The 13,262-nt window shown below is 34.5% G+C and overlaps 1 protein-coding gene across 3 annotated transcripts in view; it reads right to left on the minus strand.

The window, feature by feature from the left end:
* The window catches only part of COL21A1 (collagen type XXI alpha 1 chain), a 181,860-nt gene that overhangs the window by 118,025 nt on the left and 50,573 nt on the right, over positions 1 to 13,262 (minus strand). For all 3 annotated transcript variants that reach the window (XM_059178294.1, XM_059178292.1, XM_059178293.1), the window contains exons 2-3: positions 4,730 to 4,855; positions 639 to 1,190 (exon numbers count right to left, since the gene is read on the minus strand). In XM_059178294.1, coding sequence (XP_059034277.1) covers positions 639 to 1,190; positions 4,730 to 4,817 — 640 coding nt within the window. In that variant the 5' untranslated portion in view covers positions 4,818 to 4,855. The remainder of the gene's footprint in view (positions 1 to 638; positions 1,191 to 4,729; positions 4,856 to 13,262) is intronic.

Consider the following 13,262-nt stretch of genomic DNA (forward strand, 5'->3'; position numbering starts at 1 on the left):
TACTACACTATATGTAAACTAACTAGAATTTAGATAAAAATTTTAAAAAAGAGAAAGAAACTAAACACACAAAAAAAGGGGAATTATTAAATAAATTATCTTAGGAGACTGAGACTGTCTGCTATTATGTTAATAGAGGATGAAAATTATACATAAAAATAATAGAATATACAATAGTATGAAAATAGAGGATGAAATTATATATACGCTATACTTATTTAGGCACATGAATAAGCTCTCAGAGACAATAAAAAAAAAGAAAGACTGGAATGAAAAAGACAAAACACTAACAAGAGTAATAGCGATCATGTGTAATTTATATATTCTTATGTTTTATGTGTCTTTATTTTCTTCCATCTCCACAATGGACATGCTGCAATTGTAAAAAAAAAAAAAAAAAAAAAAAAAAAAAAGGCAACAAAAAAGGATATTTTCTAACTATAGATTTGCTTATGTGACTGTTTCTAAAAACAAAATTTATCCAAAATAAATGAAACACAAAAATACATGTACACCTCCATTCTAACATGATAGATAACTTGACACTAAATATAACTACAGTGGTATAGATAAGCAGGTTATACCAAAGTGTGAGAAAATGCAATTATTAATTGTTTCCAAATTCCATTAAGGCTTACCTTCACAAAGTTTCTGCTTCATCACCTCCCTTATTTTGGATATCGCAATATAGTCTTCCACATAAAACACATAAGTAGATGAAGGCTTATTGGCAATTGCTCTAAGTTCTGCATCTTCTGTTTCTGAACCAACACCAATAGCAAATAATGTTATTTTATTGTCCCTTGCTGCTTCTGCTGCATCTTTAACTTCATCTTGGGATTTACCATCTGTGAGTACTACTGCTATCTTTGTCAGAAACCGTGAGGACTTGGCAAAAAGGTAATCAAGTGCAAACTGGATGGCCTTTCCAGTCCTTGTGTTTCCACCCAGGTAATGTATGGATTCCATTGCTGCAATCAAATTCTCTCCAGAATCATGACTTCCAAGAGGAATCTCCAACACAGGATAATCACTATACTGGACGACTCCAACCTGAATAAACTTTGGTCCTATGTCAAAGTTTTTCGTGATATTAACAAGCCACTTTTTCACTATTTCAAAGTTTTCTGGGCCAACACTGTAAGAGCCATCTAAGATGAAAACTAAATCTGTTGGAGCAGTACGACAACCTAAGTGAAGAAGAAAACCATCAGAACACATTTGTGGTATAAAAAGCAAATATGGGAGGTTTTTATTGCACAATCTTTAAGTAAGCAGATGCAGGGGATGCTTTCACAACATATATGGGTATCAAATCACCATGAGGCACACATTAAATATAATACAATTTGTATGTCCATTAAATCTCAATAAAGCTAAAATTTTAAAATGTAACCAGCTCATAGGACCTTTGTGAGGGTTAAATAAGATAAATTGCCTAATTCATGAAAATTCTTTCTAAATCAGAGCTATTATTTTTGTTGACATTTTTAAATTCTGTTGTCTTAATTTAAAGATTAATGATTCAGCTTTAAAAGTAGGGAATAAAAAAAGGATACTATATTTGACATGATATCTAGATAGCTCTGTGTAGGGGCAGGTACTGCCATAAAGCAACGTTTAATTCCTTTTCCCCACTGACTAAATGAAACCACAAAAATAAATGATTTTCAGATATATGCTAAAAGCATTCTTTTAAGTTATCCCTGAAATATGTTTAGTTTAATGTTAATCTAAAGTATTTACAAAAATATCCATAAGTCAATAAATGGGAGAAAAATTTTAAAAAGAAAAAAGCTTTCTGCCAACTTCAGAATTCAACTAGCATATTCTTTGATAGAGTTGATAAAAGTTTAATGAACTAAGATCACCAATGTAATATCTACTCTTGCACTACACACAAGATCAATGTTTAAAGATCTGATCTCTCATTTTCAGCCAGAGAGAGACTTGTGCTAAGTGAATCTTTGTTCACAAGTAGTATAAATTATTCTTTCTCCACAGAGATAAAGATTCTTGTTTCAACATACCAGGAAACACGAGATCAGCACACCTGAGAGTTCTATTGGAGAACAAAAACCATCTTTGGTGCAAGTTACACCTAGACAAGTTCTAAGCACTTGTAGAAAGAAAAAATCTTAACTCTCTTTTCCACAGTACCCAGCATGCCTCCAGGCCTATTTTAGCCTTTCAGTATATGTATATTGAATACCTGCTCTGTGCTTGACTATCTTGCTAGGTACCAGCTTCAAAGATATATAAGATATCTCAAACAGATATCACAGTCTATTAAGACAGATGACTGGCTGGTTAGGCAAAATACAAAATATTATGAGAACATTTAGGAGAGGGTAAAAACTAATTGTGCAAAGTCAGAACAGATCCTGTGGGAAAGCTGACAGGGAACCTGAGATCTAAAAAGAGAATGTTAGCCAGGTGAAGAGAAGGACCTTCTAATCAGAAGGAACAGTAAGTACAAAGGTCCAGAGGTAAGAATCAAAGAGCCCAAATGACAAACTGGTTGGAGTAATTCCAACAGTGCAAAACAGCTAATAGAGTACACTGAAAGGAATGGCTACACCTCCTGTTTCTCTCAATTCTTCATTCAAATCAGTAAAAATACTACCATTTATGGCCCATACAATAAAGATCACATGTCCTTGGAGATAGTAAGTTTAAAGAGGGTGAGATGAGTCAAGGTAATACAGTAACAAATTTTAAGTTCTGTGTTTTTACACATATTAATAGCCTCTCTTAGTAGTGATCAGAAGCCCAATATAATGATTTATTTTCTGTAGACATTACAAATAAGGTATCATAACTGTAAAGGACCGTCCTGGAGGAAAAAACAAAGCTCAGTGACTACTAGCATTTGTATTTCTTTATTTGTATTTTTGCATTTCCTTACATGTAAAATCAATTAATCAATCAATCACTCTTTCTCTTTCCCTCTCCTTTCCTTTCTATTCTTTTCCTCATATTTGTCTATTTCCATATCTGGGATGATGACAAGGTCACACAAAGATGCCTCAATTTTAAAGGTAATTCACTCAAAGTAACTGGTAAAAATAAACTACTCTCAGGTGAACATATAGCCCAGAAGTTTAAAAAAAAAATTTTTTTTAACTGCCAAAACATGGATTTACCTCAAAAATGTAACTGTGATTATGATGTCACTCTTAAGATGGTGTGAAGTCCAAAAAATCATGAGGAACACTATTCCAACATCCTTTGGCATGGTAAACACTGCCAGAGTTCAGGCCAGGGACAGCAGAAATGGAATTCTGCCTCAGAGGCAAATTTTCTAATGCAAGGGAATGTAGTTCTGGGTTTTTCTGGAAGCTAGACTGGGATTAGAGACATATGCTTTTGTGGGGCTTTTGCGGGAGAGACAAAAGGACAGACAAGTCATGTTTGCAGAGTTCTTCAGGGTAGTCCTTCCTCAATACTATGAGACTCATTGTCTAGACCTGCTAGTGTTTGTGTGCCACTTGATTCAGTATTTATAAACTCTTACAACGTTATTCTTGGCCCTTCCTATCCCTTTTCAGAGCCATGGACCATATATTTCATAACTGCAAGGTTAGCCAAGAGCATGGGTACAAAAGCAAGTACTGCCATTTATAAAAACTAGACAAAATACCACTCCAAGAAACCTCTTCCTGAGAAAGATGAATCATCAGTGTCACAGAAAAAAAAAAAATGGACTAAAGATCAAAGGCATACTTCAAATACTAGTTATACCTCTAACCAGCTGTATGATATTAGGTAAGCCCCTTAAATTTTGTGAATTTCTTTCCTACTCAAAAAAAAACAGAGAAAATAATATATACTTTGTATAGTATGTGAGTGGATTAAACTCTGAGAGTATTATACAAACATTAAATTCACTATTAATAAATTCTGGGGAGCCTGGGTGGCTCAGTGGGTCAAAGCCCCTGCCTTCAGCTCAGGTCATGATCCCAGGGTCCTGGGATCGAAACCCGCGTCGGGCTCTCTGCTCAGCAGGGAGCCTGCTTCCTCTTCTCTCTACCTGCCTCTCTGCCTACTTGTGATCTCTGTCTGTCAAATAAATAAAATCTTTAAAAAAAAATAAATTCACTATTAATAAATTCTAATCAAGCTGAATCAAGTTGTCAAACTTACAAATTTAAGTGCTGTAGAAACCATAATTTATAGTAGGTTGTATATGAGTTTCAAAATATGATTATAAGCCAACTTTTTTTCAAGACGCATGATATCTGTAAATAACGGCCTGGGTAGTAAAAATGCAATTAATATAGCTCTCCTTCTCTAATGCAAGCTCTCCTATACACAACCAGAATAATAGTCACCATCTACTGAGATGTCACTGAGCTAAGCCATTGATAGGAGTTACCCTGTTTACATGAATTATCTCGTTATCTCTATGAGATAACCTCATAAAATGGTCCTAGGTACTTTATCTCCCTATCACTAAGTTCTAAATGGCTGAGTATAAACTGAATACCATACCATTTATTCCAAAGCCTAATGGGTAAAAGAATAAACAATTACCATGGAATTCTCTCAAAATTACCTCTGATAAAAGCTTTTCCCTCAGTTAATATGTAACACAGCAATTCATTTCATTTTAGGGAGTTAAAGCATCAAAAACAGTAAGAATAAGGTCCTAAAAAGGATTGCTTGAGCCCCCCAATTATATTTCCACATTCAATTTGTTGATAACAAAAACGTTGATAATTCTTACTTGATCTTATTTCCCCATCTTCAGCTAATACAGAATTCCAAAGAGGCAAGACCAAAATTATCCAAAGTAATGAAATATGGTGAGCCATGTTTCTGTTTTCGTTCTACTATTTTGGTTTTAGGATTCCTAAAGAGAAAAAAGGGGGAAAAAAAACACATTAGAAAAGTAAAGACAGTACCATGCAAACGACATATCAGATAAAGGACTAGTGTCCAGAATCTATAAAGAACTTAGCAAACTCAACACCCAAAGAACAAATAATCCAATCAAGAAATGGGCAGAGGACATGAACAGACATTTCTGCAAAGAAGACATCCAGATGGCCAACAGACACATGAAAAAGTGCTCCATATCACTCGGCATCAGGGAAATACAAATCAAAACCACAATGAGATATCACCTCACACCAGTCAGAATGGCTAAAATCAACAAGTCAGGAAATGACAGATGCTGGCGAGGATGCGGAGAAAGGGGAACCCTCCTACCCTGTTGGTGGGAATGCAAGCTGGTGCAGCCACTCTGGAAAACAGCATGGAGGTTCCTCAGAATGTTGAAAATAGAACTGCCCTATGACCCAGCAATTGCACTATTGGGTATTTACCCTAAAGATACAAACGTAGTGATCCAAAGGGGCACGTGCACCCGAATGTTTATAGCAGCAATGTCCACAATAGCCAAACTATGGAAAGAACCTAGATGTCCATCAACAGATGAATGGATCAAGAAGATGTGGTATATATACACAATGGAATACTATGCAGCCATCAAAAGAAATGAAATCTTGCCATTTGCGACAACATGGATGGAACTAGAGCATATCATGCTTAGCGAAATAAGTCAAGCAGAGAAAGACAACTATCATATGATCTCCCTGATATGAGGAAGTGGTGATGCAACATGGGGGCTTAAGTGGGTAGGAGAAGAATCAATGAAACAAGATGGGATTGGGAGGGAGACAAACCATAAGTGACTCTTAATCTCACAAAAGAAACTGAGGGTTGCTGGGGGGAGGGGGTTTGGGAGAAGGGGGTGGGATTATGGACATTGGGGAGGGTATGTGCTTTGGTGAGTGCTGTGAAGTGTGTAAGCCTGGTGATTCACAGACCTGTACCCTGGGGATAAAAATATATGTTTATAAAAAATAAAAAATTTAAAAAAAAAAGTAAAGACAAATACCTAGCCATTGTAAGTTCAAATTTTTTCATTGTAATACTCAGAGTAGTTCTTACTAGCCTTAAAATAATTTATCTGTCTAAAATAGCCATATTTTAATAAAAGAAAGGATAAGAATCATATGATCCTCTCAACTGATAAAGAAAAAGCATTGACAAAATACAGTATCCTTTCTTAATTAAAACACTCCACAGTAGGGGTGGTGAACCATGAGAGACTATGGACTCTGAAAAACAATCTGAGGGGTTTGAAGGGGCGAGGGGGGGGATGGGAGGTTGGGGGAGGAGGTGGGAGGTGAAAGGTGGTGGGTATTAGAGAGGGCACGGATTGCATGGAGCACTGGGTGTGGTGCAAAAACAATGAATACTGTTACCCTGAAAATAAATAAATTAACTAGTTAATTAAAAAAATGCTGACAATATGAATTTTACCAGATTTCAAAAAAGAATGATTTAAAAAAAAAAAAAAAAAAAAAAAACCACAGGATAGAGGGAACATCCCTCAATATCATAAAAGCCATATATGGAAAGCCCAGACAGAATATCATTCTCAAGCTATTCTTGGGAATGAGAGCTTCTCCCCTAAGGTCAGGAACACAACAAGGACGTCCACTCCCACCACTGCTGTTCAACATAGTACTAGAAGTCCTACCTTCAGCAATCAGACAACAAGAACAAAAAATAAAAGGCAACCAAATTGGCAAGGAAGTAAAGCTTTCACTCTTTGCAGATGACATAATACTTTATTTATATGGAAAACCCAAAAGACTCCACCCCAAAATTGCTAGATCTTATATAGGAATTCAGCAAAGTGGCAGGATATAAAATCAATGCACACAAATCATTTGCATTTCTATATACTAACAATGAGACAGAAGAAAGAGAAATTAAAAAATCAATCCCATTTACAATTTTACCAAAAACCATAAGATAGGGGCGCCTGGGTAGCTCAGTAGGTTAAAGCCTCTGCCTTCAGCTCAGGTCATGATCCCAGGGTCCTGGGATCGAGTTCCGCATTGGGTTCTCTGCTCAGGAGGGAGCCTACTTCCTGCTCTCTCTCTGCATGCTTTTCTGCCTATTTGTGATCTCTGTCTGTCAAATAAATAAATAAAATCTTTAAAAAAAAAAAGATATCAAGGAATAAACCTAACTAAAGAGGTAAAGGATCTGTACTCTGAAAACTATAAAACATTCAGGAAAGAAATTGAGGAAGACATAAAGAAATAGAAAAACATTCCATGCTCACAAATCAGAAGAACAAATATTGTTAAAATGTCTATACTACCCAGAGAAATATACAAATTCAATGCAATCCCTATCACAATACCACTGGTATTTTTCACAAAGCCAGAACAAGTAACCCTAAAATTTGTATGGAACCAGACAACACCCTGAGTAGCCAGTAGAAAGAAATGTTGAAAAAGAAAACCAAAGCCAGTGGCATCACAATTCTGGACTTCAAAGTATATTACAAAGCTGTGATCATCAAGATAGCATGGTACTGGCACAAAAACAAACACATAGATCAATGGAACAGAATAGAGAACTATAAATGGATCCCCAACTCTATGGTTAACTAATATTCAACAAAGCAGGAAAGAATATCCAATGTAAAAAAGACAGCCTCAACAAATGGCATTGGGAAAATTGGACAGTCACAGGCAGAAGAATGAAACTGGAGCAATTTCTTACACCATACACAAAGATAAAATCAAAATGGATGAAAGAACTAAAGATGAGACAGGAATCTATCAAAATCCTAGAGGAAAACACAGGCACAACCTCTTGAAATTTAGCCACAGCAACTTCTTGCTAAACACTGTCTCCAAAGGCAAGGGAAACAAAGCAAAAATGAATTTTGGGACTTCATCAAGATAAAAACTTTTGCATAGCAAAGGAAACAATCAACAAAACTAAAAGGCAACCTATAGAAAGTGAGAATATATTTGCCAATGACATATCAGATAAAGGGCTAGTATCTAAGAGCTATAAAGAATCTGTCAAACTCAAAAACCCTAAAAACAAATGATCCAGTCAAGAAATGGGCAGAAGACATGAACAGATATTTCTCCAAAGAAGACATATAAATGGCCAAGAGACACATGAAAAAATGCTCCATGTCACTTGGCATCAGGGAAATACAAAATAAAACCACAATAAGTATCACCTTACACCAGTAAGAATGGCTAAAATTAACAAGCAGGAAACAAATTTTGGTGAGGATATGGAGAAAGGGGAACCCTCTTACACGGTTGGTAGAAATGCAAGTTGGTGCAGCTACTTTGGAAAACAATATGGAGGTGACATTAAAATAGAGCTACCCTAAGACTCAGCAATTTACTACTAGGTATGTACTCCACAGATACAAATGTAGTGATCCAAAGGGGCACCTGTACCCCAATGTTTATAGTAGCAATGTCCACAACAGCCAAACTCTGGGAAGAGCCCAGATATCCATTGACACAGGAATGGATAAAGAAGATGTGATATATAGATACAATGGAATATTACTCAGCCATCAGAAAGGATGAAATCTTACCTATTTACACTGACATGGATGGAACTGAAGGATATTATGCTGAGTGAAATGAGTCAATCAGAGAAAAACAATTATCACATGGCTTCGCTCATATGTGGAATTTAGGAAACAAAACAGAAGACCATAGGGGAAGGGAGGTAAAAATAAAATAAGATGAAATCAGAGAGGGAGACAAACCATAAAAGACTCATAACTATAGGAAACTGAGAGTTGCTGGAGGGAAAGTGGAGGGATGGGGCAAGTGGGTAATGGATATTAAAAAGGGCACATGATGAGGCACCTGGGTGGCTCAGTCAGTTAAGTGTCTCTCTTTGGCTTGGTCATGATTCCAAGGTGCTGGGATTGGACCCTACATCAGGCTTCTTGCTCCGTGGAAAGCCTGCTTCTCCCTCTCCCTCTGCTGCCCCCTCTACTTGTGGTCTCTCTCTCCATCAAATAAATTGATAAAATCTTTAAATAAATAAATAAATACAAGTTTAAAAAAAAAAGAGGGAACATGATGTAATGAACACTGGGTATCATATGCAACTGATGGATTACTAAAATCTACATGTGAAACTAATGATACACCATATGTTAAAAAATTGAATTTAAATGAGTAAAAAATAAAATAAAATAGCTGTATTTTAAATATATTAATGGATGAATAGGAGTTGAAGAAAACTGTAAGTTTTTTAATTCATAATTATCTTGGAAAAGTACAAACTTTTCTAGAACGTTTTGCTTTACTCAAAATATTTACTAGAATTCCTTCTTCAAGCATGACCTGTAGAGCTTTATCACATTCTTTTCATTATCTCAGTAGTAGCAAACATTTTTCTCTTAAAAATGGATTTGCGTTTTAAGAAACATTTAAAGGGTATCTGGTTAAAATATTTATATAATAAAGCTAAGTGATAAGATTTAATTTTAAATGTGGTATAATTATAAGCATTAGAATCTATTTTATTTGATTCATAAACACTCAGTTACATGACTTTAATATGTCTTCTAAGTTAGACCAAGGTCTTTACTTCTGGTTAGAATGTGGAAAGTGGCAAGAGACTATCACTCCCACTAATGAAAACATGCCAGATAAACTATAAAACTATAGTCTTTTAAACCCAGCAGAAAAGACAGGATTTAAAATATCTAAATAAGCAAAATACCAAAAGTTATTAATCCTTTATAAGATAGAGGAGATTCTGGGCTGTTTTCATCCCTAGCAGAAAGGGAATCCTCCTCAGGAATAGGAATTTGCACAGCATGAGAGAAACCAGCCAAAACTGATGTGACACACTACAGTCCTGCACACAGAATGAGTATGCCTGCATCCAGTAATTCTTCCCCATGAGCCTTAACAAAGTACATGGAATAGAGAAGTAACACAGAGAAAGCTGAGAGCAATACAGAATAGCAAGAGAGATCTACCTTCCTCCTGCTGTTCAGGTAGCCAGAGAATTGCTCAAATACAAATCTTTGGCTTGCTGAAGCCTAGGGAAGAGGCAACAAAACTGAGTAAAGTCCCTCTAAGGCAGGCACTCTAGTCCTTCACTACTGTGGAGAGAGATATCTCAAAAAGCAGAAAGGCAAATGAAGGACAAGAGAGAAAAATAAAATTTGGAAATACAAAAAGGTAGAAACCATATTGACAAGCTGAAACAAATCTCCCAAGGTTCTCTCAAGGTATGAGAAGAAGTAAGAAAAATCTGATATCTGATCAGGATTAAAATATTCAGTATAAGGAGATCCAGAGATGGTCTAAATATCAGAAATATCAAACAGGGTTTGTAAAATGATTATCATATACAAAGGATCTAGTGAATAAGATAAAGAATGGGCAAATACATGAGAAATTTCACAAGAGATGGAAAACTTAAAGATACAAGCTGAAATGATTGCTGTCAAAAAATATTTCAAACATATAATTCATACAATGGTTATCTCCATACATCAGAGGAAAAGATTAGTAAACTTGAAAATGTCAGCAGAAATTACCCAAAATGAATCTTAAAATGGGGTGGGGAGAGAATGATAAAAGGAAGAGAGCATCTGAAATCTATGGAACAATACCAAGTGGTCTTGATTTAGCATACAAGCAATTAGCTTTTCAGATGGAAAGGAGAAAGTGAATATTTGAAATACTTGAATATATAGCAGCCAAAGATTTTTCTAAATTGTCAAAAGCTACCAACAATCAGATCAAAGAAGTTCAGCAAACCCCAAGCAAAATAAAAAGTGAGTCAGACCTAGGTACTTTACATTCAATTAGTATCAAAACAAAAGAAAATTCTTAAAATGAGCCAGAGGAAAAAGACATTGCATACAGAGGGACAAAAATTTGAATTTTAGGTGGAAATTTCATAGTAATAGAAAAGGCAGATCAGAAAGATATAAAAATTGTAAATCTGTACACATCTAATAATAAAGCTACAGAATACATGAAGCAAAAAATGGGAACTTAAAAAAAATTCAAATCAAAATGCTACATTTTTACACCCACTTTTCAGTAATTACTGAATTAGACAAAATTAGTAAAGGTACAGGTTTTAAAAACATCAAACAACTTCAACATCTATAGAACATTCCATGTAACAACAGAATATACATTCTTTTTGTAGTGTAAATGAAATAGACACCTACATAAACCATATGCTGAAGAAAAAATAAGCCTCAAACTCCAAAGAAATGAAATTATGTTAATTATTTTCTTTGACCAAATGGTATTAAATTAGAAAAGGAAAAAGGAGAAAATACCAAAATATTGCTAAATTTAGGAACATATTTCTAAATAATTCATAAGTTTAAAAAATCAGAAGGGAAATTTTAAAATATTTCAAATTGATCAATAACTTTTTTTTAAAAAATGAAAATTTTATGATGCAGATAAAGCACTGTTTAGGGAGGACGTTTAGCTTTAAAAAAGTATATATTAGAAAAGAATAAAAATTTAAAAATCAGTATCTAAACTTCCATTTTAAGAAGCTAGGGAAAGCAGAGGCACCTGGCTGGCTTAGTCAGAGGAGCATTCAACTCTTAATCTCAGAATTGTGAGTTCAAATCCCCACTGGGATGCAGAGATTACTTAAACAAAAGCTTTAAAAAAGTCTACTTCAAAGAATGTAGGGACCATAAAACAAAGCCAAAATAAAAAAATAATTGATGAGATAGAAAATTGAAAAATAAAAAAGAGTTAATTCTTTGAACAAATGAACATTCTTAGAAATCCTAGCAAGAATAACCAAGAAATAAAACAGAAAACACAAATTACATGAGTCGATATTGAGATAGGGGATGTCACTACAGACCCTACAGACATTAAAAAAATAGTAAATAGACAGATGAATTAAACAAAATTCCAGAACATACTACGTATAGAAACTGACCTAAATTGAAATTCTCTATTAGAAAAATCAATGTTTAAACAAAAAATTTCCCACAAAACAAAACAAAACTCCAGATCCAGATAGTTTCACCAGTAATTTCTACCAAATAATTAAGGGAAAAAAATAATAATAATCAAATTATTTCATGAAATGAAATGAAATAAAAATAGAGGTGAAATGAACTTTCCCCAACATTTTGTATCAGGCCAACATAACCCTAATAGAAAATTAGACAAAGATTTTACAAGTTAAGAAAACTATAGTCCGGGGGAGCCTGGGTGGCTCAGTGGGTTAAAGCCTCTGCCTTCGGCCTGGGTCATGGTCCCGTGGTCCTGGGATGGAGCCCCACATCAGGCTCTCTGCTCAGCAAGGAGCATGCTTCCTCCTCTCTCTCTGCCTGCCTCTCTGCCTACTTGTGATCTCTGTCTGTCAAATAAATAATAAATAATTTAAAAGAAAGAAAACTATAGTCCATTATCCTTCATTAACAAGGATGTAAAAATGCACAAAATATTAACAAATCAAATCTAATAATATATAAAAAAGACCATGACAAGTAATGTTTATCCAGAAATTGCAAGATGGGTTTAATGTTCAGCTGACACAACCTACTATAAGAGACTGAAAAAGAAAAATAAATGAACATCTCAATTTATACAACAAAGGGATTTAACAAAATTTAACACCCATTCATGATAAAATTCTCAGAAAACTAAAAAAAGAAGAGAACTTTTTCAACCTAATGAATGCCATGTACGAAAAATCAACAGCTAACATCATAACCAAATGGTGAAAACTGAACAATTTCTCCCCCACATAGGTAAGACGTTAGACATATTCTCACATCACTTCTATTCAAAAATGTATGGGGAGTTCTAGCCACTGTCATATTCAAAATGAAAAATAAAAGATATAAAGCCTATAAAGGAAGAAATAAAACTATAATTATTTATAGACAAGATTTTAGAGAGCTCATGCTCTCTAAATAAATATCAATTCATAAATAAATAATAGCTCAATCTTTGTTGGGGGGGGAAGACTCTGTATTGGTTACATGTTCATCTTTATCAAATTGATCTATACATTCAAAAAAATCCCAATCAAAATCCTAGCATATTTTTAAAAAGAGTGATGAATTTATTCTAAAATTATATAAAATCCAAATGATTTTGAATTAGAAAAGCAATCTTAAATGAAGAACAGTCTTCAATAGAAGACAATCTTGATTAAGAAGAACTAAACTGAAGAATTTACACTACCTGATTTTTGCCTTACTATAAAGATCCAATGATCAAGAAAGTATGTTATTGGTGAAGGGATAAACAAAGAACAAAACCCAAAAGAATTCAGAAATAGACCCACATTTACATGGTCAACTGATTTTCAATAAAAGTGTCAAGGTAATTGAATAGGAAAGTCTTTCCAATAAATGGTGCTAGATCAACTGGATAAACACA

The sequence above is a fragment of the Mustela lutreola genome, chromosome 6, assembly GCF_030435805.1.
Source record: "Mustela lutreola isolate mMusLut2 chromosome 6, mMusLut2.pri, whole genome shotgun sequence".
Taxonomy (NCBI): domain Eukaryota; kingdom Metazoa; phylum Chordata; class Mammalia; order Carnivora; family Mustelidae; genus Mustela; species Mustela lutreola.